Source organism: Corvus hawaiiensis, chromosome 13, assembly GCF_020740725.1.
Source record: "Corvus hawaiiensis isolate bCorHaw1 chromosome 13, bCorHaw1.pri.cur, whole genome shotgun sequence".
Classification (NCBI taxonomy): Eukaryota; Metazoa; Chordata; class Aves; order Passeriformes; family Corvidae; genus Corvus; species Corvus hawaiiensis.
The window spans coordinates 9,808,147-9,828,806 of NC_063225.1; the positions used below are offsets into that span (position 1 = coordinate 9,808,147).

The 20,660-nt window shown below is 42.2% G+C and overlaps 1 protein-coding gene across 2 annotated transcripts in view; it reads right to left on the reverse strand.

The window, feature by feature from the left end:
* The window catches only part of ADAMTS17 (ADAM metallopeptidase with thrombospondin type 1 motif 17), a 158,170-nt gene that overhangs the window by 56,783 nt on the left and 80,727 nt on the right, over positions 1-20,660 (reverse strand). For both annotated transcript variants that reach the window (XM_048317949.1, XM_048317948.1), the window contains exons 11-14: positions 9,677-9,778; positions 9,225-9,370; positions 6,794-6,960; positions 5,818-5,945 (exon numbers count right to left, since the gene is read on the reverse strand). In XM_048317949.1, the coding sequence (XP_048173906.1) occupies positions 5,818-5,945; positions 6,794-6,960; positions 9,225-9,370; positions 9,677-9,778 (543 nt within the window). The remainder of the gene's footprint in view (positions 1-5,817; positions 5,946-6,793; positions 6,961-9,224; positions 9,371-9,676; positions 9,779-20,660) is intronic.

Consider the following 20,660-nt stretch of genomic DNA (forward strand, 5'->3'; position numbering starts at 1 on the left):
CCTGCAGATGAGCAGACTGAGTCCATGGACCAGCCCATCCAGCAATTGCTGGATACTTTCAGTTCCATCAGTCTTGAATGGACTGGTGAGAAGGGAAGCACCTTTAAAACATGGGAATGCTGGCAAGAAACATGAAAATAAGTCTTTTAGGGCTTCAAGTCCTCAGCATAGACAGTCAGAAATGTGTCCAGAGGTTTCTTAATGCTCTTCCACCCAGGCAGTCTCCTACTCTGACACTGCATTTTGGAACTAGCCACTGACCTTTAAATTGGCAGGTAACTGCACATTTGCTGAGCCAAAGGCCTGAAATGAATTCTCTTTAAGCCGGTATCTCCATCCACCCTTCCTTCCCGCCCTCCCCCTTCTTCTCATTTTTATAATTAAACATCTGAAAGTACTGCTTGTTGATTGGTATTTCCAGCTTCAGTCATTGCTGGCTCCAGCATAGGAAAAGTCCTTCTCTTTTGAATACATATCACTTGGATTCTTCTGTGTGAACTATTCTCTGTATTGCTTGGATATTTTTTAATGATATTTTTATTTGTATTTCAATGGCTGTGAAAGAGCTCAATTGATACAACTTGTGAGAGTATGTTTTGCTACATAAACACAATTATTTTTGTTATATACACCCACCCTGTGCAAGAAATGACATTGTAGGCTCACAAAACTGTAATGCTTACCATATGCTGAACTAACTGGCTGTCTCAATGGATCAAACATAAATATTGATGCAACATGTGCCATTTTACAAATTAATCATGTACAGAGCAGGCTGGTTATGACAGATTCATCTACACTGCCAATTCCTTTTGTCCATAATATCCAATGTCCATTGATATCTCCAGGGATGGACCACATGAAACAGGAATGTACAGATGTGAGCAAGTGACATTCAGATCTGAGGGGAAGAGAATTCTTATTTCTTTGTTTTAAACACGGCTGCCCCTGTGGAGGATTGTGGGTGGTTGTCAGGGCTGGGTGAGGTGAGTCTGGGTCCCTAATCAAGCAGTTCATCTCTGAGTTACTCCTATTTCTGTTCCAGAACAGATTTTGTGTGATGGATTGGAGTCCATGTAGGAGTTAGTTCAGCAAATATCCTCCCATCATTTCCCAAGCCTTACGATTTGGTCTGAACCAGAGCAGCTCTGCTGCATCAGGAGTTAGACACCTCCTATTGTAACTTAGCATTATCTCATCTGCATTAGATCTGCAACGTCACCTGCCCACTGACTTCGTGCTTAGATTCCTCGGCAGCTCATGGGGGTGTTACACACAATAATTCTTGTCTTTTCACATACACAGATTGAAGGTTATGTGTCAAACCTCTGTGTTCATGAGAGAACATACAAATAATACAAAGCTCTTTCTCATCCTAGGAACTCCTTTACTTCTGTTCTATTATATGCTTTCCATGGAATAAAATGGAAGAAAAATTGGGGAAACAGCATGGGTTTTTTTTTTCATACCCCTCTGCAAAGTACACCAAAAACCCGTAGAATATCAACAAAGAGTTGGTTTTTGTCACTATGCCTTACTCACCAAAATCTCTGATACTCTTTTTAGCCTCAGATGACATTTCTACAGATCCAGACACGGAAAAAAAAAGGCAATCATAAAACAGGTTTCTGTAGTTCAGACAATCCTTCTGGATTTTGTGCACATGCACTAAATAATTTATCGAAGTACAGTGCTAAGCCAAGTTGTTGTATGGAGACAAGCTACCCAGTCTGGAACATCTTGTACCACAGTTTGTAATGCAGGAATATGAATAATACATGGAAAATACTCAAGTGAGGAGACAAAGCCAGAACTGCAGGCATCAATCAAATGCAGAAAGTGGGTACTAAGTATGTAAAAAGCTGTTTGCCAGCAGCAGATCCAGTAAACAACTTCAATTTCTCCTCTGCCACCTGTGGCACTCTCCTGACACTCTGCCTGCCCAGTTTGCAGAAGCTTTTTTTGAAAATCTGTCCATTTTCCAATTTGTGCTCCCCTTTCACAGAGTGTGGCAATCCCTTTCAGAAGAAAGTAGTTCTGTAACATTTTTGTTGTGGTAGGACAGCCTGATATGCGGCTTATTATCATTAAACATACTGTGGATTCACCAGCCAGCTGAAAGTAGGTGCGATATGACAAAACATTCATGAGAAAACTGCAGACAGAGCCAAAACATCTTCACCTCTTAAATTGTTAAATCACAGCAAAGGCTGCCCTTGATCTCTAGCCCAGTTCTGCTATACAGGAGGTCTCTCTTTTCACAGAGACCTTAAATTACATCCTGAAGCACAATCTGTAGTCCCCACTGGAAAGTTCTCATGCTGTCATGAGTCTCAGACTAATCCTCCTTTGAGAAAAGCCAGCACAAGGTCATGTGCATCAGTAACAGTCAGCTGAGCAGCTTGTCTTCTCCTCACCCCTCTGCTCTGTGACATCTGACACTTTTTTTAGCTCCACTTCTGCCAGCAGTTTTGAATTAACCTCAGCAGCACAGAGCAAAGCACTGTAATGGGTTAGAAAGTGCCCTGCTCTCACGAATGTTCTCTCATCAAACACACACCCCCCAGGCTCATGGAAGAACAAAACCCTCAGGGAATCCTCTCCCTGAAAGCCATTTGTCACTTGAAGATAAATAGGAGAAGATGAATCCAACTGAGGTGCAGGTTGCAGTGCCCCACCCCATCTCCCCCATGGCTGCAGTGTCCATGACAGGGAAAGCAAACTGCTGCAAAGCCTAAACGAGCACTCACCCTCCTCCTCCTCAAACACATCAGGCTGCTCTTGTTCTCCAGCCTGCTACAGATTTTCTGTCTCTGAAAAATCTCTGGAGAAAATAAATTCTCCTTGCTGGAAAATCAAGAACATTTTGAGAAGAAAAGATCATAGACACACACACACTTTGAACAGGGGATCCAGTTTGCTCAGAGGATGGTAAGAAATGGTGCATTTGAAATGTTCAGCCTCAAAAACAACTCCAATAAACAAGGATAAAATTGAATTAAGACCTTATGATTCATCACAAAAACAAGGAGAAAGGCTAGAAAAAGTCTAGGGGGTTCAGGAACCCCTATGCTAAATTTAGGGCTGACTTTGCTCTCTGGTGCTTCTATGCATGATCAAAGTAATAACCAAGTTTACTCACTCCAGCTGCCTTCAGGTGTAAGGGATAAATACAGGGGTGCTGCTGCTTTTGATGATTTTGTTTCAGGGATAGCAATGCTGACACCAAAGGCTTCATTGACACCTTTTAGATTGGAGGTCAGCTTTTAAGTGAAACTGTACTAACTTCACAAAATACAGCTGAAGGAAAACTCTCCTCCCTTAGTGCCCAAATGTAGCTGGGGCATTTTGAGGCTTCAAAGAACTGTTCCTGCTTTCCTTCTCAAAACCCTTGCAACAGTTTTGTTGTTCATCTACATTCATTCATCATCCAAGAATGATTCATGAGCTGCATTTAGGAGCCTCTAATGAAGGGAAAAGATCTATTACGTTTCCTGGGCTAGATGCTCACAGGCAATGGTTACTGCTAATTTGTCTGCTGCACTGACAATGTGTCATTACTGCCTTTGAGAGCCTCTAACTAGAAGGATTACATAAGAAAATAAATAACAGTAATACCACCCTCTGATTTCAGCACTTATTCTCTGCTCCAGGCCTCCTGCAATGCTTATTGCCAAGCTTTGTCTACACTGGGTAAAGAAACAAGGAGAGGAGTAATTAAATGAATATGGCAATTAAATTGGTTTAATAGGCAGCTAGTTAGACAAGTATCTGTGGCAAATGGGGTACACAGGCACATATGGCAATTCTCAGCACTGCACTGCATATAAGGCAGAGGAGTATTATAAATGAGTTCACAGGGCTTTCAAATCTGCTCAGCTTGAACGGATCATTTTGCATTTTTTCTCAGCCAGATGCAAATGGACTGAATGTTCTGCAGCTGTCATCACCTCTCTGCACAGTTAAAGGCAGTTGCCCCTGACTCAGAGTGCAATTTGCTTTTCATGATGTACCTCCAGTGCTCTGTGCTCATAAAGGAACTCATTTGGAGGGAGCTGGCTACTGATCCTCCCTGGATGAAAAAAATGTGCATTGCCATGATGTCTGATTTACCATTTGTGGCTGATCTGAAGGTTTGGGGCAGTAAAACTGGCCAGCCCAGAGTAATGGTCAATGGCACACAGCTGGAGGTACACAGCTGGCCTGTCTATAAAAGGTTATTAATGGGTTTTTTTTAGCTTTTTTTAGATACAGCCAAAAACAGGGAAAAATTCAGTAACTTGGGATGCACCATGAACGTGGCTCTATGCAAAGGACTTTATATTATAAAGAATCAAACTTGTACTGGCTCCCCAGATTCTTGCTATTCGTATTCTTCATTGGAATAAATTAGAAAGCCTGAATTAAAAATGCCTCTTCAGCATCATCTATCAAGAAACCATGAGAAGTGTCTCCTGCAGCAGTGCAAAATTCAGCCCAAAGATTTTTTTTGCTCTTCTCTTTGCATTGTTATTAGTAAAGCTGCTTTATGCCCCCAAAGCCTCTCTCACAGCCAGGTGAGTATTGTGTTCATTTATCTCCCTGCCTTGGAAGGCTCAAAGAAATAAAAATTTGCAGTTCTTAACCACTCACAGAAATCAGAAATAAGGCCAAATTTGGTGTGCCCTGTGCCCCCAGGGCAAACCAGTGAAGTTAGTGGAAATAAAGGGTGATGCTAAAAAGCTGTTCTGGTGGATACAACAGGCTGGTTAACACCAGGAAGGGCAACTCCTACCCCAGGATACAAATCTAGATGAAGAGAAGCTTAGGGGAAGAACTGCCGGGAAGAATTCAACACTGGCAAGGCTGCTGTAGCCAAGTGAAGTGCCTTTCCCATAACTCTGGTGTGCACAGCACACTCTGAACACACGCTACATGATCAGGAGAGAGGAAACCCATGAAGGGTCCGCCCTGTCAAAGTGTCTGTGACAAATGACCTAAATCCATCACCAGGAGCACCCACTCCAAGCAACTTCCTGTCTTTTATGATCTTTAAACACACATTTTCTCATCTCCCTTCCCTTGTCCAAACCTTAAATCTCCAGTTCATATGGGTCTATACAACTCCATTAAATTTTCAAGGAACCTGAAGCACCAGCTCTAAGAGCTGCCCTCCCCAAGCATTCAGTGTGTTACAAACTGTCTCACTGTCCAGAAAACCAGGAAGGGTTTTATCACAAAGATCTCTCACACCTCATTTTGGGTCTCTGTGTAATTTGGATAGAGAGAAATAATCATTGCAATGGATATAGGCCATCACTCTAAGGAAAAGGGAATCAAATCTGAGGACTCTGGCTCATGCAGCTGCAGGAGCCAAGGAGAAACTGGTACGGAAAAGTTTCTTCCATGTTCCTAGGAAGGAACCAGGTGGATCTGAAAAGCATCATGATTCTGGCAAGATAATGCTTGTAACAGGCTAGTGACAATGGTTTGCAGCTTCAGTGCTTTTATCAGTGATTCCTCTAACAGCCAAAAAGTTGCAGTTAAGCAGGCCAGACTTCCCCTCCAATCTGCTCCCCTCACAGAAGTCCCTTCCCACCCAAGCCATGCACACAAGCAAATGTGATTATTGAGCATTCTCAGCTGCTCAGGAATAATATCATACCTCAGGCATTCAGCACAGTTCTCAGATCAAGGCACAGCGCCATGGAGCGCTTGTAGTGGGCCTTATAAAACAGGGCTGTCCCCTCCCCTCAGGGACAGCCTCCCAGCCACCCACACGGTGCTGCTCCTGACTGAACCTTACATTAGAAATAGAACAAGAGAAAGTTACTCCACCTGGCACTTGCCATGTACACAGAGGTCTGTCTCATAAGGCCCACAGGGAGTTCCATCCAGGACTCTGTCTGTCACCAGCACGGGAGAATCCTTGCCCAGTGGAGAGCAGAAGAGCTCACATGGCTTATCTGGAAAAAGAAATACGACAACTGCCCTTGGAAACAGCACAAACAAGTGTTTGAGGCAGTGGTGATGCATTCTATACATGAATGGATTTGGATATCTCATCTTTGAAGGAGCATGAGGCTTTCAGTTTAGGCCCGTCATTGTCCCACTTTAAAATATCAATATTTAAAGGGTTATATTGATGAGATTGGGTTTTGACAGCACAGAAAACCAATCAGTCAATACATTTATGTGTATCTGTTTGTAAAGAGAAGATGTCTGTTACAGGGAACATCCATCAGTCTGGTAGGAATGATCAAGTCATTGTGTCTCACAAAATTCAGGCTACAGCCACTAATTTTAGAAGAACAAGTTCTCCAGACCATTTCATATCCCACCAATATCTGGTTGAATAGCAGATAAACAGCAAGATCCAGCAAAGGAGTATTAAAGGAATGTAGGTGAGATAGGCAATCATGCTGAGGTGCCCCAAAGTGACATAAATTAAAAAATGTCACAGGCAAGCCACCTTGTTTTTTCAGTTCCAAACTAACTGGAACTTCTTAATGTTTAAATTCCCAACTCTCTGATTCCCAGTCTGAAAATCCCAGTTTCAGACTGGGAATCAAGTTAAGGCACTTCTCTCCCAGTATTTCAAAAAGATGAGTAAAGCATTGACAGCTCTGTATGTTCTATTAAGAAGGCTAAAGGAACAGCAGGGCAGCACCAAGAACAATTAACTGCAATTAGTCTTTCACCTGTAGCTAAGGGGACCTATTGCAGCCTTCTCACCAACAATGGGAACCCTGCAGATAAGAAACTGCAGTGAAAGAACAGCAAGGAATTACAGAGCGAGATGAAAAAAACTCACCATCCATGATGACAGCTGTCAGGAGGCTTTTCTTCTTGTTGGTGTACCTGTCGTGGGCCTGGCACTGCTGGTCCCTGAAGCTGGGCACCCCTTTGGGGCAGGGCAGGTTCTCACACACCGTGTGCTCCACGCTGGCCCCCCGGCAATTCTTCCCACCCGGCCCCGGGCTGAAGTGGGAAACAAAACCAGGGTCAGCACCGAACACCCGGAATGTTCCACCTTCCCCTCCCACACTTGCTTTGCCCCCTGCCTCAAGCGCTCCTGAGGATGGAGACACAGCAAACATCTCTTCAGCACATGTCCTCCTTGCAATTAAAATACCATAGAAGCAGCTATAACCTGCACTATGGGCAGGGTATCCAGAAACAAACCTCTACTGCAGATAACCTCCATCCATGAAATCCATGCCATTTCACATACTTGTTTTTTAAACATGCAGGAAAGGCTGCTAATGCAACATCAGGATTAAGCACCTGCAAACCCTATCTGTTTTTATTGATGAATCCCCAGAGAAGAAGGAAAACGCAAATTCTCAGCAACAGCCTATATTTTCTTTGCAAAATAAAACAAAATACAAACAAAAAACCACAAGTAAGCTGGAATCTGGAATCCCAGGTCTCAAGCCTTGTACACTATGAGCTCAAGCACTGCCTGGGATTTCCAATAAACAGTACAATCCAAGCCCACCCTGGCCCATGCCTTAAACAGCGACTGCATGAGATCTCCTGGTAGGCAACTCCACAGCCCCCTTTCACTGTATTTATGCCAAGAGAATCCACCCAATAACGGAACTGAGGAAATCAAAGCCCATTTATGCTGCTGTGACCCTTTTACATGACAAGAAGGGACTGGAGAAGGGATGCTCTGTTTAAGCCAGTGGTTTTCTCCTCCGTTCAACTGTACAACAACAGCCCAAAGCCTAAGCAAGAACACAAGGCAGTACAACTCAGAAGTCTGCACGTGCAAACTGGCTCAGGACACACTCCTTACAACCATGTGGAGGCAATGGATGTAAATGCTCAAAGAAATTACAGAGAGGAAAAACCAAATCAAACAGTGAAGCAATTGATTTAAAAATACTGATAGTCCCACAGGCTCAGAAGTCAGTTGGCAGGAGCAGAGGTTCCTGTAAAAAAAAAATCCCAAGACCAAATATATATAAAATAAAAGATAAATCCCTTAGCCAATATTTTTGGACAGTGAATAAACCAGCTGCAGAAGTGGGCTGAGGCCAAGAATTTGAAGCAAAAGAAGATCACGTGTGTATCCCCAGCCAAGAATGTATATGAGCAAGAGAATTTTAAAATCAGTGTGCAGTGTTGGAAGGAGCATTTCCTGTAATTTAAGGAACGATGATGAATGGATTTAGGTTTGGTCAGCACTGGAGCTGACAGTAAAGAAACCAGCTCAGTCCCCCTTTCAGGAAAATGAGCTGGATATTATAGACATGTAACTGCAGCTCAGATAAGGAGAGAAATGAACAAAAATATCCTTTTCACATGATTACAGGTCAGCAGCAGCAATTGTGAGCCTATCCATCATCTAGGCATGTCTTCAAAGTGACTGTGTTGTTATCCAGAATTTCAACCCCAATTTAAAAAGGAAAGTTTTGGGTACTTTGTGTGTAGAAGAAAACATAAAATCTGAATAAAGTCAGAGATACCCCACTTGGAGGGCTGCTCCCAAGGCTGTGAAGTTATAAAAAACACAGTTGGGATGGTCAGTTAAATGGCACCATTGTAACCTGTTCAGGACTCCAAGACAATGAAGAGACTTCTAGATGGGCCTAAATTGACCTGAGAGATGAAGGACAACACGTACATTTCATCCAGAATCAGAAAAACATCCAAGCCCAAGCAGAGAACATTGGCTTGTTTGTAGTCACTGTGCAGGAGCTAAACAGCACCCAGTGCTCTCTGTGTGTATGAAACCTTTCCTGTTCTTAGGCAGCACATCCTGACTGACAGAACATCTCAAGGGGCTTTGCCAACACAGCTCTGGGGCACTCTGACCAATGTCAGCCACTGCACTGCTCCCCAAGCCCAAAGCCAGCACTCCCTGCAAACTGATCTCTAAGGCACATTGGCTCAATCTGGTCTATAGATCCAGATCAGCCCCTCCTCATTCACTGCAGTGCTAGAGGAGAAACACAGCATCAGCTTTTCTGCCATACTACATGTTTCTAATTCAACTATATCTACCTTAGAATCACTACAATGGGAAACTTCCAAAGGTAACTCTTCAAGACACCTCCACAGAACCTATTCAAGTCACTCCAGGATTCTGACCTGGTCATCACTGCTTGTGAATGAGAAATTCCTCAGGGCTTCTGCACAGCTCTGCTGCCCATTTCTCCCCTGTACTCTTACAGCAAGGGTTGCCCAAGTGAGAAAAGGCTGCCTGTGTGGGAAAAGGAGGTGTGAGGACTTACGGCGGGTTGTCACATTTCCGCTGCCTGAAGCGCACCCCGGTGCCGCAGGTCCGGCTGCACATGCTCCACTGGCTCCACGCGCTCCAGTCCCCATCCACGTGCTCAGGGATGGGGGTTTTACTGACACACTCCCCAGCTCGACACCACTGCAAGGCAACCAGGTTAGCACAGCCTGGGAAGAAGCCCTGACCTTGCACAGGTGGAATTTAAAGGATGTCTGAGGGATTGCAGCAAGTCCACTTTTAAGTTTCTAGGGATTTGAGGTTTTGGTGAGATGGAGGTGGGAGGAGGAAGGGAGGAGGTGAAACAAACTAAATGCTCTGCACACTTTCTACTTCAAATACAACCCAGAACATGACGAGCTATCGGTTTATGCTAAATAGTGAACATCTTGGAAATATTATTCCAAATGCTGGGAAACAAAGAGTGATGCTGCTGAGCATTCTGATTACCTTGTCTGCGCCACATTCGGTGCCATCCAGAGGGGGGTCCAACTTTGTTTTACAGGATGTGTCTCCTTCCACCAAGCACCAGAGCCCAGCACACATCAAATGCTGTAATCACAAAGCAAGGAGATGCAGTTACTACTTTTGGAGATGCCAGCCATCATTACAGGATACACTTCAAAGCTCAGGCAGTCTTTCTCAAGCGAATCCAGAGGCATCCAGTTGGTTTGGGAGCAATTATTTTTTAAGGGTTGATTGGCATTAAGTGGTGAGGCTGGAAACATGAAAGAGATTGATGGATGCCACTGACAGAAACAAAACCTACCCCAAACAAAAAGTGTGCTATTCAAACAGATTTTTTTTCACAAGAATAAATCTGGTCCATTAAAAAGGAATCCTATATGGGAGGCCATGTCGGGTGCTTTGGAACCATGCCACATGCTTAGATGTCCAAGATGCTTAATTACTCCTATTTTTAAAAAAAGATACGTAACTGCAGCTGGTGGTAGCAATAACCAGCCAGAAATGCTCCTGGGGAGAAGGTTGAATGAGAAAGCGGAAAGGATGTCACGGTGTGCTGTGCAGCAAAGGAGGAGCTTGGTGGCAGGCAGGGTCCCCAGTGCTGTTGCTCTGCTCAGCCAGTGTGTGCTGCAGGGATCTCAGTGCTGACCACAACTGTGTGATCTGCCAGATCAATACGTTTTCAGAATTTAAGAAAAAGCACCAGGGAAAGGGGCCTTTGCATTGGTAACATTTTCCACAGCACCCACCATGCTTCGCATTCCATGGAAGTAGATGATTTCAATACAGTGCTACACAGCTGAGTACCAAAAGAAAGAAAAAGAAGAGTTACATTTCTTTCCACTATTGTTCACAGTTCAATGTAATGGTAAAAAGATGAGAAACCTGACTCCAGTGCCAGCTGGTCTTGTCAAGATTTATTGCACCTCATTAAATAGTTGAGTCAACACGCTTCAGCCTCATGGTTCTTTCCCAATGTAATGTAAGAGACTGGGTGCATGTGTGTTTTGTGTACAGGCATGTTGGTATGTCTCTATAAAATAGATCATATCTCTATAAAAAAGATCTGTACAAGAGAGGGTGCAGATGAGATTGATCCCAGTCCCAGAGATGATGTAGAACATACCGAAACAAAATAGTTATCACAGCAGTATCTGCATCCTGCTCCATTTCCACATTTCTTTCTGGAAAGAGGATTTTGCACTATTTAAACCCAAAGAATATTCACAAAAACTGGAAGGAGACAGCACAATTTAACATCTGTATTAACCACAATGCAGAAAGTCATTGTCAAACAAACAAGAGCAAATACTCTGGGGAAACCTAAATCAATGAATTTTCAAGACATTTTCTCTGAACAAATAGAGCATATGGGAAAATATCAGTCTTTAGTAATTTTGACTAAATGACTGACTAATTAGTGGTTTACCCACAGCTCTGAAAGCACTTAAGCACCAATTAGCCATAAGGGCATCACACACTGTTTTACTGATAGGTATAGTGAGGCAGAAGCATTGACAAGGCAGAGATTTCAGAGCTTACTGAGAAATTCATTGTTCCACCCCATAACTCCCAGATTCTCAACCCCCTGCCTTCTGGAGAGGACTAAAATCAAAAGGTACATTTATTAACCATCCAAAAGTGTTACAGGAAGAACACAAATCTAGGCAATAAACCACAGTGTGAAAGCACTACCAGCAAAATCTCCTTCCAAACTGTGACTGGGGACAATATTGATACGTAAAATGAAGGGAAGCTTTGGAAATTAAAGATGTAGACAGCAAGTATTTCCACTTTTCCAGTCTTCAGCCCCGCTCTCGTAACCACAAAGCTTCAGAGCAGAATGTGAGGAGAAACACTCCAGCCAGATCTCTTGAACGACCCAGACAGAAATTTTGCCCCAGAAGGAAACCCTCTGCTTCTGCTTTCTGTCAGGAAGACATCCTGGCTGAAGATGCAATGGAAGTAACTACATCCCTAAAAGAGTTGTTCTAGACACATATGAGCACCATTGCTAAATATCTGTGCATTACGCAAGGCCTGTATTTGTTCAGCTTCAGTTTCAGGTCCCTGGATCATAAACTGCACCTAAATTAGGGTTAATTTCTGCTCTTTGATGTAAAACTGGGAGGACAGAGGGGGTGGTCGTAGAAACAAAGTCATAAAAATGCAACAGCTTTTCGTACAATTTTGGCTGGCAACCAGAATCCTTCCATAGCCCACAAGAACGTGGAAGGTGATAAAGCCAGGTCACATGCCCAGGTATGAGCCATGGCATGGGGAAGAAATGGGCAGAGATCACCTGAAGTATGTGTGTTTGTACCTGCAAAACTGGGCCCAGCCTAGGGATACAGAGGGTGCAAATACTCACATACATGTGGGTGTGGTGTGTATATATATGTGTGCATTTATGCCTATATATACATATATACATACACACACATAATTTTAGGGAGATAAATAAAGGAAATATGTCTCTCAGCAACACCAACCCTTCTGAAATCTCCCATCTTCGAGGTATGGAAAACATTGGATTTTTATAGCATCCCTGTGTTTGATTCGGAATCCTAAATGCAAAGCATATTTCAGGAAACAGTTACAGAAAAATCTGGTAACGGCGCTGAGCTCTGTGTTCTGGTGCCACACCACTACAAAGCCCAGGCCCTCGTTAGCCCAGTCCCCTGCATTTAATAGTGTTCAGATACCCCAGCAAAGATGAAACCATCAGCTTTGGGATTGTATGTTCCCAAGATGTTTTATCATGTTAATAGCTCTTTTCAAAAGAGATCATGTATCCTCCTCAGCTACAATAGGAACCCAAACAAAACTTCCCATTAAACAGTCGAAGTGACTGACTTTTTAATGGTTAAACAGCCAGCTTTGTGGTGAAATATCCAAGCAAGAAATGGCAGGACTTGAAAGGAAGTTGTTGTGAGTGGCAGCTCAGAGCTTATACTGATACAGAAGCAGCCATCAAAAGAACTATATTAGTGTTAATTCTGCATTCAGCAACCAGCTTTCAGAAGGCAGGTCCCTGCCTGCAAAGCATTCCCTACAGCGTTCAGGAAGTGCCAGTGAGGATTTTCCAATGATAGATATTTCGCACTGGAAAAATATTGATTTGTTGAAACTGTCTGTGGGGAAAGGTCATCTTTGGATCAGCTCCCAGTTTGAAATACTTCCAAGAGCAAAATAAAATTTTAAAAAGGGATATGGCTGTTGAAAAGTAGCGTTTCAATAAAAATTTAAAATTACTTGTTTAAAAAAAAAAAAAAAAGCTTTTTCTGAAACTGAACCCTTAAGGAGTTTATACAGAAAGAAAATAAAATTTAAAAACTGAAATAAAATGAAATTTTTATAAAGGTGCAAATTTTAGACTCTCAAAAACTCCTAGGAGATAGGAAAGCTTGTGTGCACAGCTGTTAGGAACCAGTTCTGGGAGAGGTCACAATGTGGAAACTCCCAAGCTGGGAGAGATGTGCTCGGCAGGTGAACGGCGCTTCCGATTACAGGGATTATAATGGCATCTATTTGACAAAGGGGCCTCACTGTGCCAGGTGTTTTCTCTCCCTCAGAGATCTCACCATCTAAACAGACTTCTGGGAGCTTGGGGATAAAAGAAGTTTTATCACTCCGTTTTAGGTGGAAAGATGAGGAACAGAAAGGGATTAAATGTCTTGCTGAAAGTCTGCTGGGAGACAAGCTGAACCAGAGCTGCTCGAAGCTCTCTGCTCAGTGTCACTGCCACAGGCTCCTGTGTCACTGCCTGCTCCAGCTAAAGCCAGGGTCTGGCTCTGGGCCCTCCCATCTTTCCCAGCTTTTCACACTTTTCCAGGACAGTGTTTCCCTTCCCTGGAACTCCATCCCTGCATGCCCACATGGACTCGCAGCGTGCGGAGCTCACGCACAGCTCAGCAAAGGGATCTATTTTAGGTTCCTTAGCTCAGTGCTGCAGCTGGAAATGAGGAGAAGCCAGAGTTAATCCAGCCAGCTCCTTGCCCACAGGCAGTAAGTCTGGAGCCTGCTCTTTCTGGGGTAGCTACTGCATCACCACTGCTGCTAAAATCTGCGTGACCCTACCCCATGACGTCACATGGGCTCACAAGAAAGGGCTCACAATACTTTCTCCACCTCAAATCCTCAGATTGTTACCTACAAGGGGAGCTTCCAAATCTCCAAAGCATAAAGAGAATCGAATAAAGATGTCCTTCCCACCAGGGAATAACTCTACAGAAGCTTGTTAATTCCTTACACATTCACTCCCTCACCTTGGCTGCACTTCTCCTGAGGATGAATTTGTTTCTGCTGCCTACTGGAAAGTGGAACCTCTTCTTTCTAGCAGCAGAATTAAACCACCATGAAACCAATTTTTCTGTCAAAATGAGGGGACTATGAAAAAGAACTTAGGAAGAATAAATATCCTTAAGGAACAGGAGCGAGAGACCTCATAACACATAGGCTTCCTTATAAACCGGTTGACTTTCAATGAAGTATCAGAACTCTTTTATTTTGCCAAGGTTTTGGCTCAGCATATTGCTAACCAGGATCCTAATTAACACCTATTAGGTACAATAAACACACAATTTACTCTCGCTTTCCTGTTCAAAGCCCAATGCAAATGTTCTCAAAGCCTCACAGGATGCTTCTGAGCAGCAATTCTTTACACAACAAGGTGATAAAAACAATGCTCCCAATTTCTATACCATCGCTGTCTTTAATTATGGGTGCATAAATGACCCACAGCAATCACAAGGGAGGTGAGCAGCATTGTTTAATGGAGCTTCTTGCTGTTGAAAATGAGATGAGAATTGTTTCAAACTCGAATCCTGTAAAACTGGAAGGCACTTTAGGAAAGGAGCCACATGTCCCAGACAAGGTAACTGTGAAACTCGGATCCATGTCTCAGTGGCCAAGCTGCTGACATGTGTCTAGAGCTGATATTCCAAGGTAGTGCCAGACAAACAGTGGAAGATTCTCAGACTGCAGGGAAGGCACAAAGGAATAGAAATACTTTCTGTTTTTTTAAACTGTACATTGGGAAGCAAACAATCAAACAGGAAAACACTGTTTCTAGTTTCAGCAATATCTGGTGCTCTCAAGGAAAACTAAAAACCTTCAATGTCTGACATACTTCTTTGCAAAGCACCAGATTTATTTAATTTTTTCATATACCTGGAATTAAATTAATGGTCAAAAGAAAGAGATTGGAAAGACAGCAGTCATAAGACCACAGACTAATTTTATGGCAAAACATTATGCTGAATACAAATCTTTCCAGTGCCTCTAGGGCACTCATGTCACCAGCTCCAGGGATCCACAGACATGGAAAAATCCAAGGAGAAGAAGACAAGTTTTATGCACTTTCCTACCAAAGCACAGCTTTCACTGTGTGAACTCTTGAGCTTTGCTGAGCCCAGATTTCAGCATCTTAAATGAGACAACTCAACATGTACATCAGCTGAAAAAATCATGGAAGTGCTTTATATGGCCGGACCCAGAAGTAGAGATACATGGAACAAGGCACCAGAACAGTCTTTGAACTAAATTATCGGCATTTTGTACTGTGACTTATAACCAATGTTTAAAAGAGCTGTTCTTAAGAGTAATGTTCATTCAACAGCTCCCACAAAGCTCCCCAGGCTTAACACCTGATTGTAGAATATGAAAAATACTGATTTTTTTTGAACAAGAGGCAGAGTTGTCTATTAAAAAAAAAAAAAAAAAGGAAAATTAAAAGAATGAAATTATGGATTGTGTTTCTTGGCCATGGAAAAAGAGAAGCAAGGGACAGCAAAATAAATATAGATATGTACACACACTGTTCAGATGTGGTTGTGAAAATTATGGGGTTCTCTTGAAGTGTTTTGCAGATGGGAAGTTCCCAGAAGGCCAGTGGAGAAGTCTGAATGCCCTTCAAGCTTGTTATACACTATTTTCAGGCTGATACGCAATCGTATTCTGGCTAATTTTGTAAAGTTCAAACTTTAGCTGTAGATGCCACATCACAAGGCTACACTAATTCTTTCTCCCTCCCCTTGTCTTAATAAGAAATGTAGGATTGCCAAGCTCAAGTGCTTAATTTTTAATAGGCTCTCTCTACTATTGTTAAGAGTTTATTATGTTTATATTCCTAAATTTCCACGTTGTATTTTTATAATTTTATTTTGGTTCCCCTCTTTTTATTTTTCTTTAAACCACTGCACCAGAATGTGTTTTGACCATCTTCCAAACTGAAACACGTACAAAAATTTCTGAAGCATTCCAATAATTGTAAACTGGGCTGTGCTGCCCAGGCAGGAACTCTGCTTCTCTCTCGTTCTTCCTCTCTCTTAAACAAAAAGTATTTCCACTGAAAATAAAGAGAAAAAGGTATTTTTGCAACATACAGAAGCAGTGAAATAGGACACTTTGGCTTCATAGAAACAGGCAACGTGAAAATAGTCTGAATTCTAACAACCTACATGAGGAAAACTATAAAATACAGAATGGCAATTAGGCTAATTGTTACCTTTACTTCTCAAAAAAAATCTGCTCATTTTATTTTAGAATTGCCAGGCTTCTATCCTGCGAGCCTCAAGAAAAACCCAACCCATCCTCTTCCAGATTTGTTAGTATTATTATGTAGACAAAGTCCCTGGTTGTACAGAAAGTGACAATGCAACCTATTATTTTCAGGATAAACCAGTTTTCAATCTAATTACCACGTTCTTGTAAATATTCTATACGTTACTAAATAATAGGGCTCACTATCATGGTCTGCATCTCACAAATGGCCCTGTAGAGAAAAGGCAAACAGAGGCCCATTGATTCCCATGCACAGAGCCCAAGAGGCCACTCCAGCAGTTTCTTTGCAAGATCAAGACCACAGACAGACCCACAATTGCTGAATTATACTCACCACCACACCATCAAATATGCAAACTGAAGGGATTAATAAAATCCACTTGATCACTGAAATTGCTGCTCTTCCTTTACTTTGTTTTTTGGTTCCTCTCCTTTTCCATATCAGCCAAGAAATCTACTTTTTCTCCTTTGGCTTGCAATCAACTTTGCCCTCTTGTTCTGTAACTGTAGATATTGGAAAATACCTACATTTGTTAAAAAACAACCTGAACCTAAGAAAAACAGTGGAGCCAATTCTAGCTGGTTTAATATTTCTATAAACAGTGCTATGTCAAAATTCACATTCCCAACTACATCTGAGCTGACAGTGTCCCTGTCAGAAAAAAATCTCTTTGTAGCAATGCTAATCTCCTTCCAAGTGCCAGTCCAGCCTCAGCTCAGTTTTGACTCAAAACAATGCTGGACAACGACGGTTGCGTAAAAACCCGCAAAAATGTGTTGATAATAAATAAGCCAAAAGGCTTATAAAATAAAAAGCCAAATGGATACATGAGATAGAAATCACATTTTTCCCCCATAAATATGATTTCAGTGCAAAAGCCTCTGTTGGTAGGCGTGCCAGTCTGAAAAATAAAGATTAAACATGCAGAATGTTTCCATGTGAGGTTTTGAATGTGTTTTGATGCATTTTTGGGGGAGAAACACCATCTCTGCTCCATGGGAGATTCAACAGAAACCATCCGTTCTATTCCTCTTGGAATAAACACAGGGAGAGCAAAGGGTTAACCCCTGCTCTCGAGGCATCATTGCCTGGCTGGGGTTGAAGTTTTCTGCTTTCTCTCTCAGAGGGGTCAAATGAATTCACAATAGTTGATTCATAGCCCAGTGTGGAGCTGAAGGACAGAGGTCAGACAGGTTGAATTGCCTGTAATTTGCACAACTGCTCCCATGTTAGCCCTGGACTCACGTCAGCACTCAGCAGCTAGAGGCCCCCAGGACCTCTGTGTTTGGGGTGCACTGATAATGCCCTGTGCAGCATCAGAGGTGCACTTCTGTTCAGCTTTTCCTGCAATTATCATGATGCTGCTCAGAGCTTGAGAACGACACAGCCATCTATTTAATTTCTGCTAAAAGCAACTTGTCTGCCTCAAAATAAAGGCCACTGTGTAAGCTCTTAGGTGGGCCAAAGCTCTGCTAACACTGTACAGCTTCCCAGCTGGAGACAGGCAGCATGCCTGGCATGGCTGAGCACACTTGTACATCCTGCTAGATAAACACTCGCAGGGATCAGACAATGCCTGACATTTGCAATGGGAAAGATGAACAGAAAGCACCATGGGAAAGCACTCTGATGCCTTTGCATATTCCAGGAGAAAATTGTGTAACTTGGATATGAAGGGGGAGCTACTGAAGGGTCTTGAGAGATTCATTAACATACTTGAAATCATAGAACCATAGAGTGGGGTTTGGGTTGGAAGGGGCCTTAAAGATTATCCAGTTCCAACCCCCTGCCGTGGGCAGGGACACCTTCCACTGTCCCAGGTTGCTCCAAGCCCCATCCCTGGACACTTGTTCTTTGCCCTAACAAGAACCCAGGCTAAAAGCCTGATTCACAGCTCCTTAAAGAGCTGACATGCACTAGAAAATCTCACCCAACATCTTGGAGGTCATAGATCACAACAGACTATGGATCATCTATCATAAACTCATTTTTAAGTATATCACAACGTAGAAGTAAAGAAAAAAGGAATGTCAAGAGGTTTAGGATATGTAAAGCTGAGCCTTCCTCATGTTTTAATTTCTGTTCTGTAAATTTGGAGCAGAATAGCTGCAGGATAGCTGGTCTGGGAAACTTATAAACCTGAGAGCTACCATTTTGTTCTAAGGCATCTAAGTTATCATTAAAAACAAAATAGAAGAAGAATTTTGGGGATGCAATCTCAAATATTCAGATAAGGGTGAATATTCATGGATTAACTATCTTGTTGGGCTGGTGTCGGAGGCCCAGCCACTGCCAAGCATTGAGGGGCCTGACTCTCTATGAAGGCAAAGATTACATTCCTTTAAAAAATTGGGTTTTAGTGCTGTTAAAGGAGAGAGCTTACTGCACAGAAATTTTCTGCAGTTTCTCAAAAATGTTGAAATTTTGGAATCATCTAACTTCTAAAACTTGCTCTAAACCAAATTGCATGGCATTTTTGAATGTAGGGCCTCTAGTTTGCCTGACATAATTATGTAGCTCAACTATCTCCAAAGAAATATTGTAATATAACTCTTTTATTATATAAGAAAATAGGCAGTAGACACATGTAATCATAAAAAGATTGAGCAGGCTCATTTCCTGAAGTTTATTTCCTTTTCGTAACAAATATTTACTGTCAAATGTTTATTGCTTTTACGTTTGGATTTTTTTAATACTTTATTGAATTAAAAATACCACATTACCATTGGCTAAAAGAGGAGACAGCTGTATTTGCCAATAATTTCTACAGCTAATGCCAGTGACCAGTGCCAATTTTTTTTTTGGTTCATATTTTTGTAGACAGCTTTGAGACTTATGATACAAGTATTCTGCAGAGGAGGCCTGAGAAACACAAAGGTGAAAAGAACACAAACTTCAGAGGTTTAAAAATCAAAAGTGATCATTTCCTCTAAAGAATTTCCTTTCCTTGCCATCAAACACCAATTCAGAGTAGCATAACAGGATGCAAATATTTGCTTAAATTAATGGCATGTGACATAACTGATCCAGAGCTTCACAGGGTGAATGCTAATTCTTAATGCACATCTGCAACAGAAATAATTTTAAATAAGGGACTGCAAATTGGTTTTAATCTGCTGAAGTTCTACCAGGCTTTTCATTAGAAAGCACTAATGTCTTCATAAAATATGCTTTTCTTTGGGAGAAAGGAGAGATGGAGAAAAAGAGCATGGTTTTCATTGTGTTCTAAAGGTGTCAGATAATTAGACTGGTGAAAATATCTTGGGAAACACAAGCACCTGCTGTCTGCATCTCGCAGAGAATGGTGCCTCTTGGCACATTATTCTGGCAAACATGTCCCTGAAGCAATTCCAGAGTGGACATGCAGCTTCTGTGTGAGAAATGCTGACCACCTACCAGCAGGCTGACATTCTCATTAGGCATTGGAATATCCAGAAACAAAATGGGTTTTTATCACAACAAGGGAAATAGAAAAAATCTATTCCAAGAGGAGCCCAGCTGGGTGACACCCACACAAGTGGAAGAACTTGAGTCATGCTGGGTAGATCTGAGGTTTTCTTTACAGACCTATATTCAAATACTTTGCTTCCAGTACAGTAGTCCTGGTGGTCTGCATTTTCTTGATGGAGCTGGAAAATACAACCTATCCAGATTCTTTTCCTATTGTTTTATATTAGCTAGTTTCCAAGTCCAAAATAAATAAAACAGCTAACGTGAAACTAAGAGCATTTTCCCAGGACTTGCATGTGTTCCACAGTTTTAGTAATTTGGCACTTAGAAACCTCAGTTATCTCTGATTATTATTTTCTTTCTTAACACTGATTTAAGACCCCAAGCTTGTTCAGAATGGGAATGAAGGACAACTAAAAAATACAAATGGCCAGTTATTAAAAGCAAGAAACCTATCTGTACAGGAGGGGATGCTGCCAGCTGGGGCTGGTGACCCAACACAGCTTCATCACTTTCTTCTGGATGTCTCCAAGGCCACAGTGGAAGCAGGGACTACCCCTCTCCCTGTCTAAAGCAGGGTGCAGACAAGATCTGCTCAAAATTAAAAGATCTGATTATGAGTAAGACCTTATGAAAAGTTTAGCTGTCTAAATTCCAGAGGATGAGTCGGACAGCCTCATCTCAAATACAACCTTCTTCTAGAGACAACAACAATCAGTGTTTCCATTTTGCCAACCAACCACGTGATACAAACCACACTACACCCAAATCCTGATTAAACATGATGTTGCTTAGAAAACTCACAAGATTCTGCACAGAATTCTGTAGGGAAGGCCTCATGAAACAAGCAGACCTCAATATTTCCTCAGCACAGAGTTAAGAGTCAGCTCCTAAGAACACTGCAGTGGTCTGAAGGTGAAGGCCGTGAAACACCCAGCCAGCCATCTAAGCTGA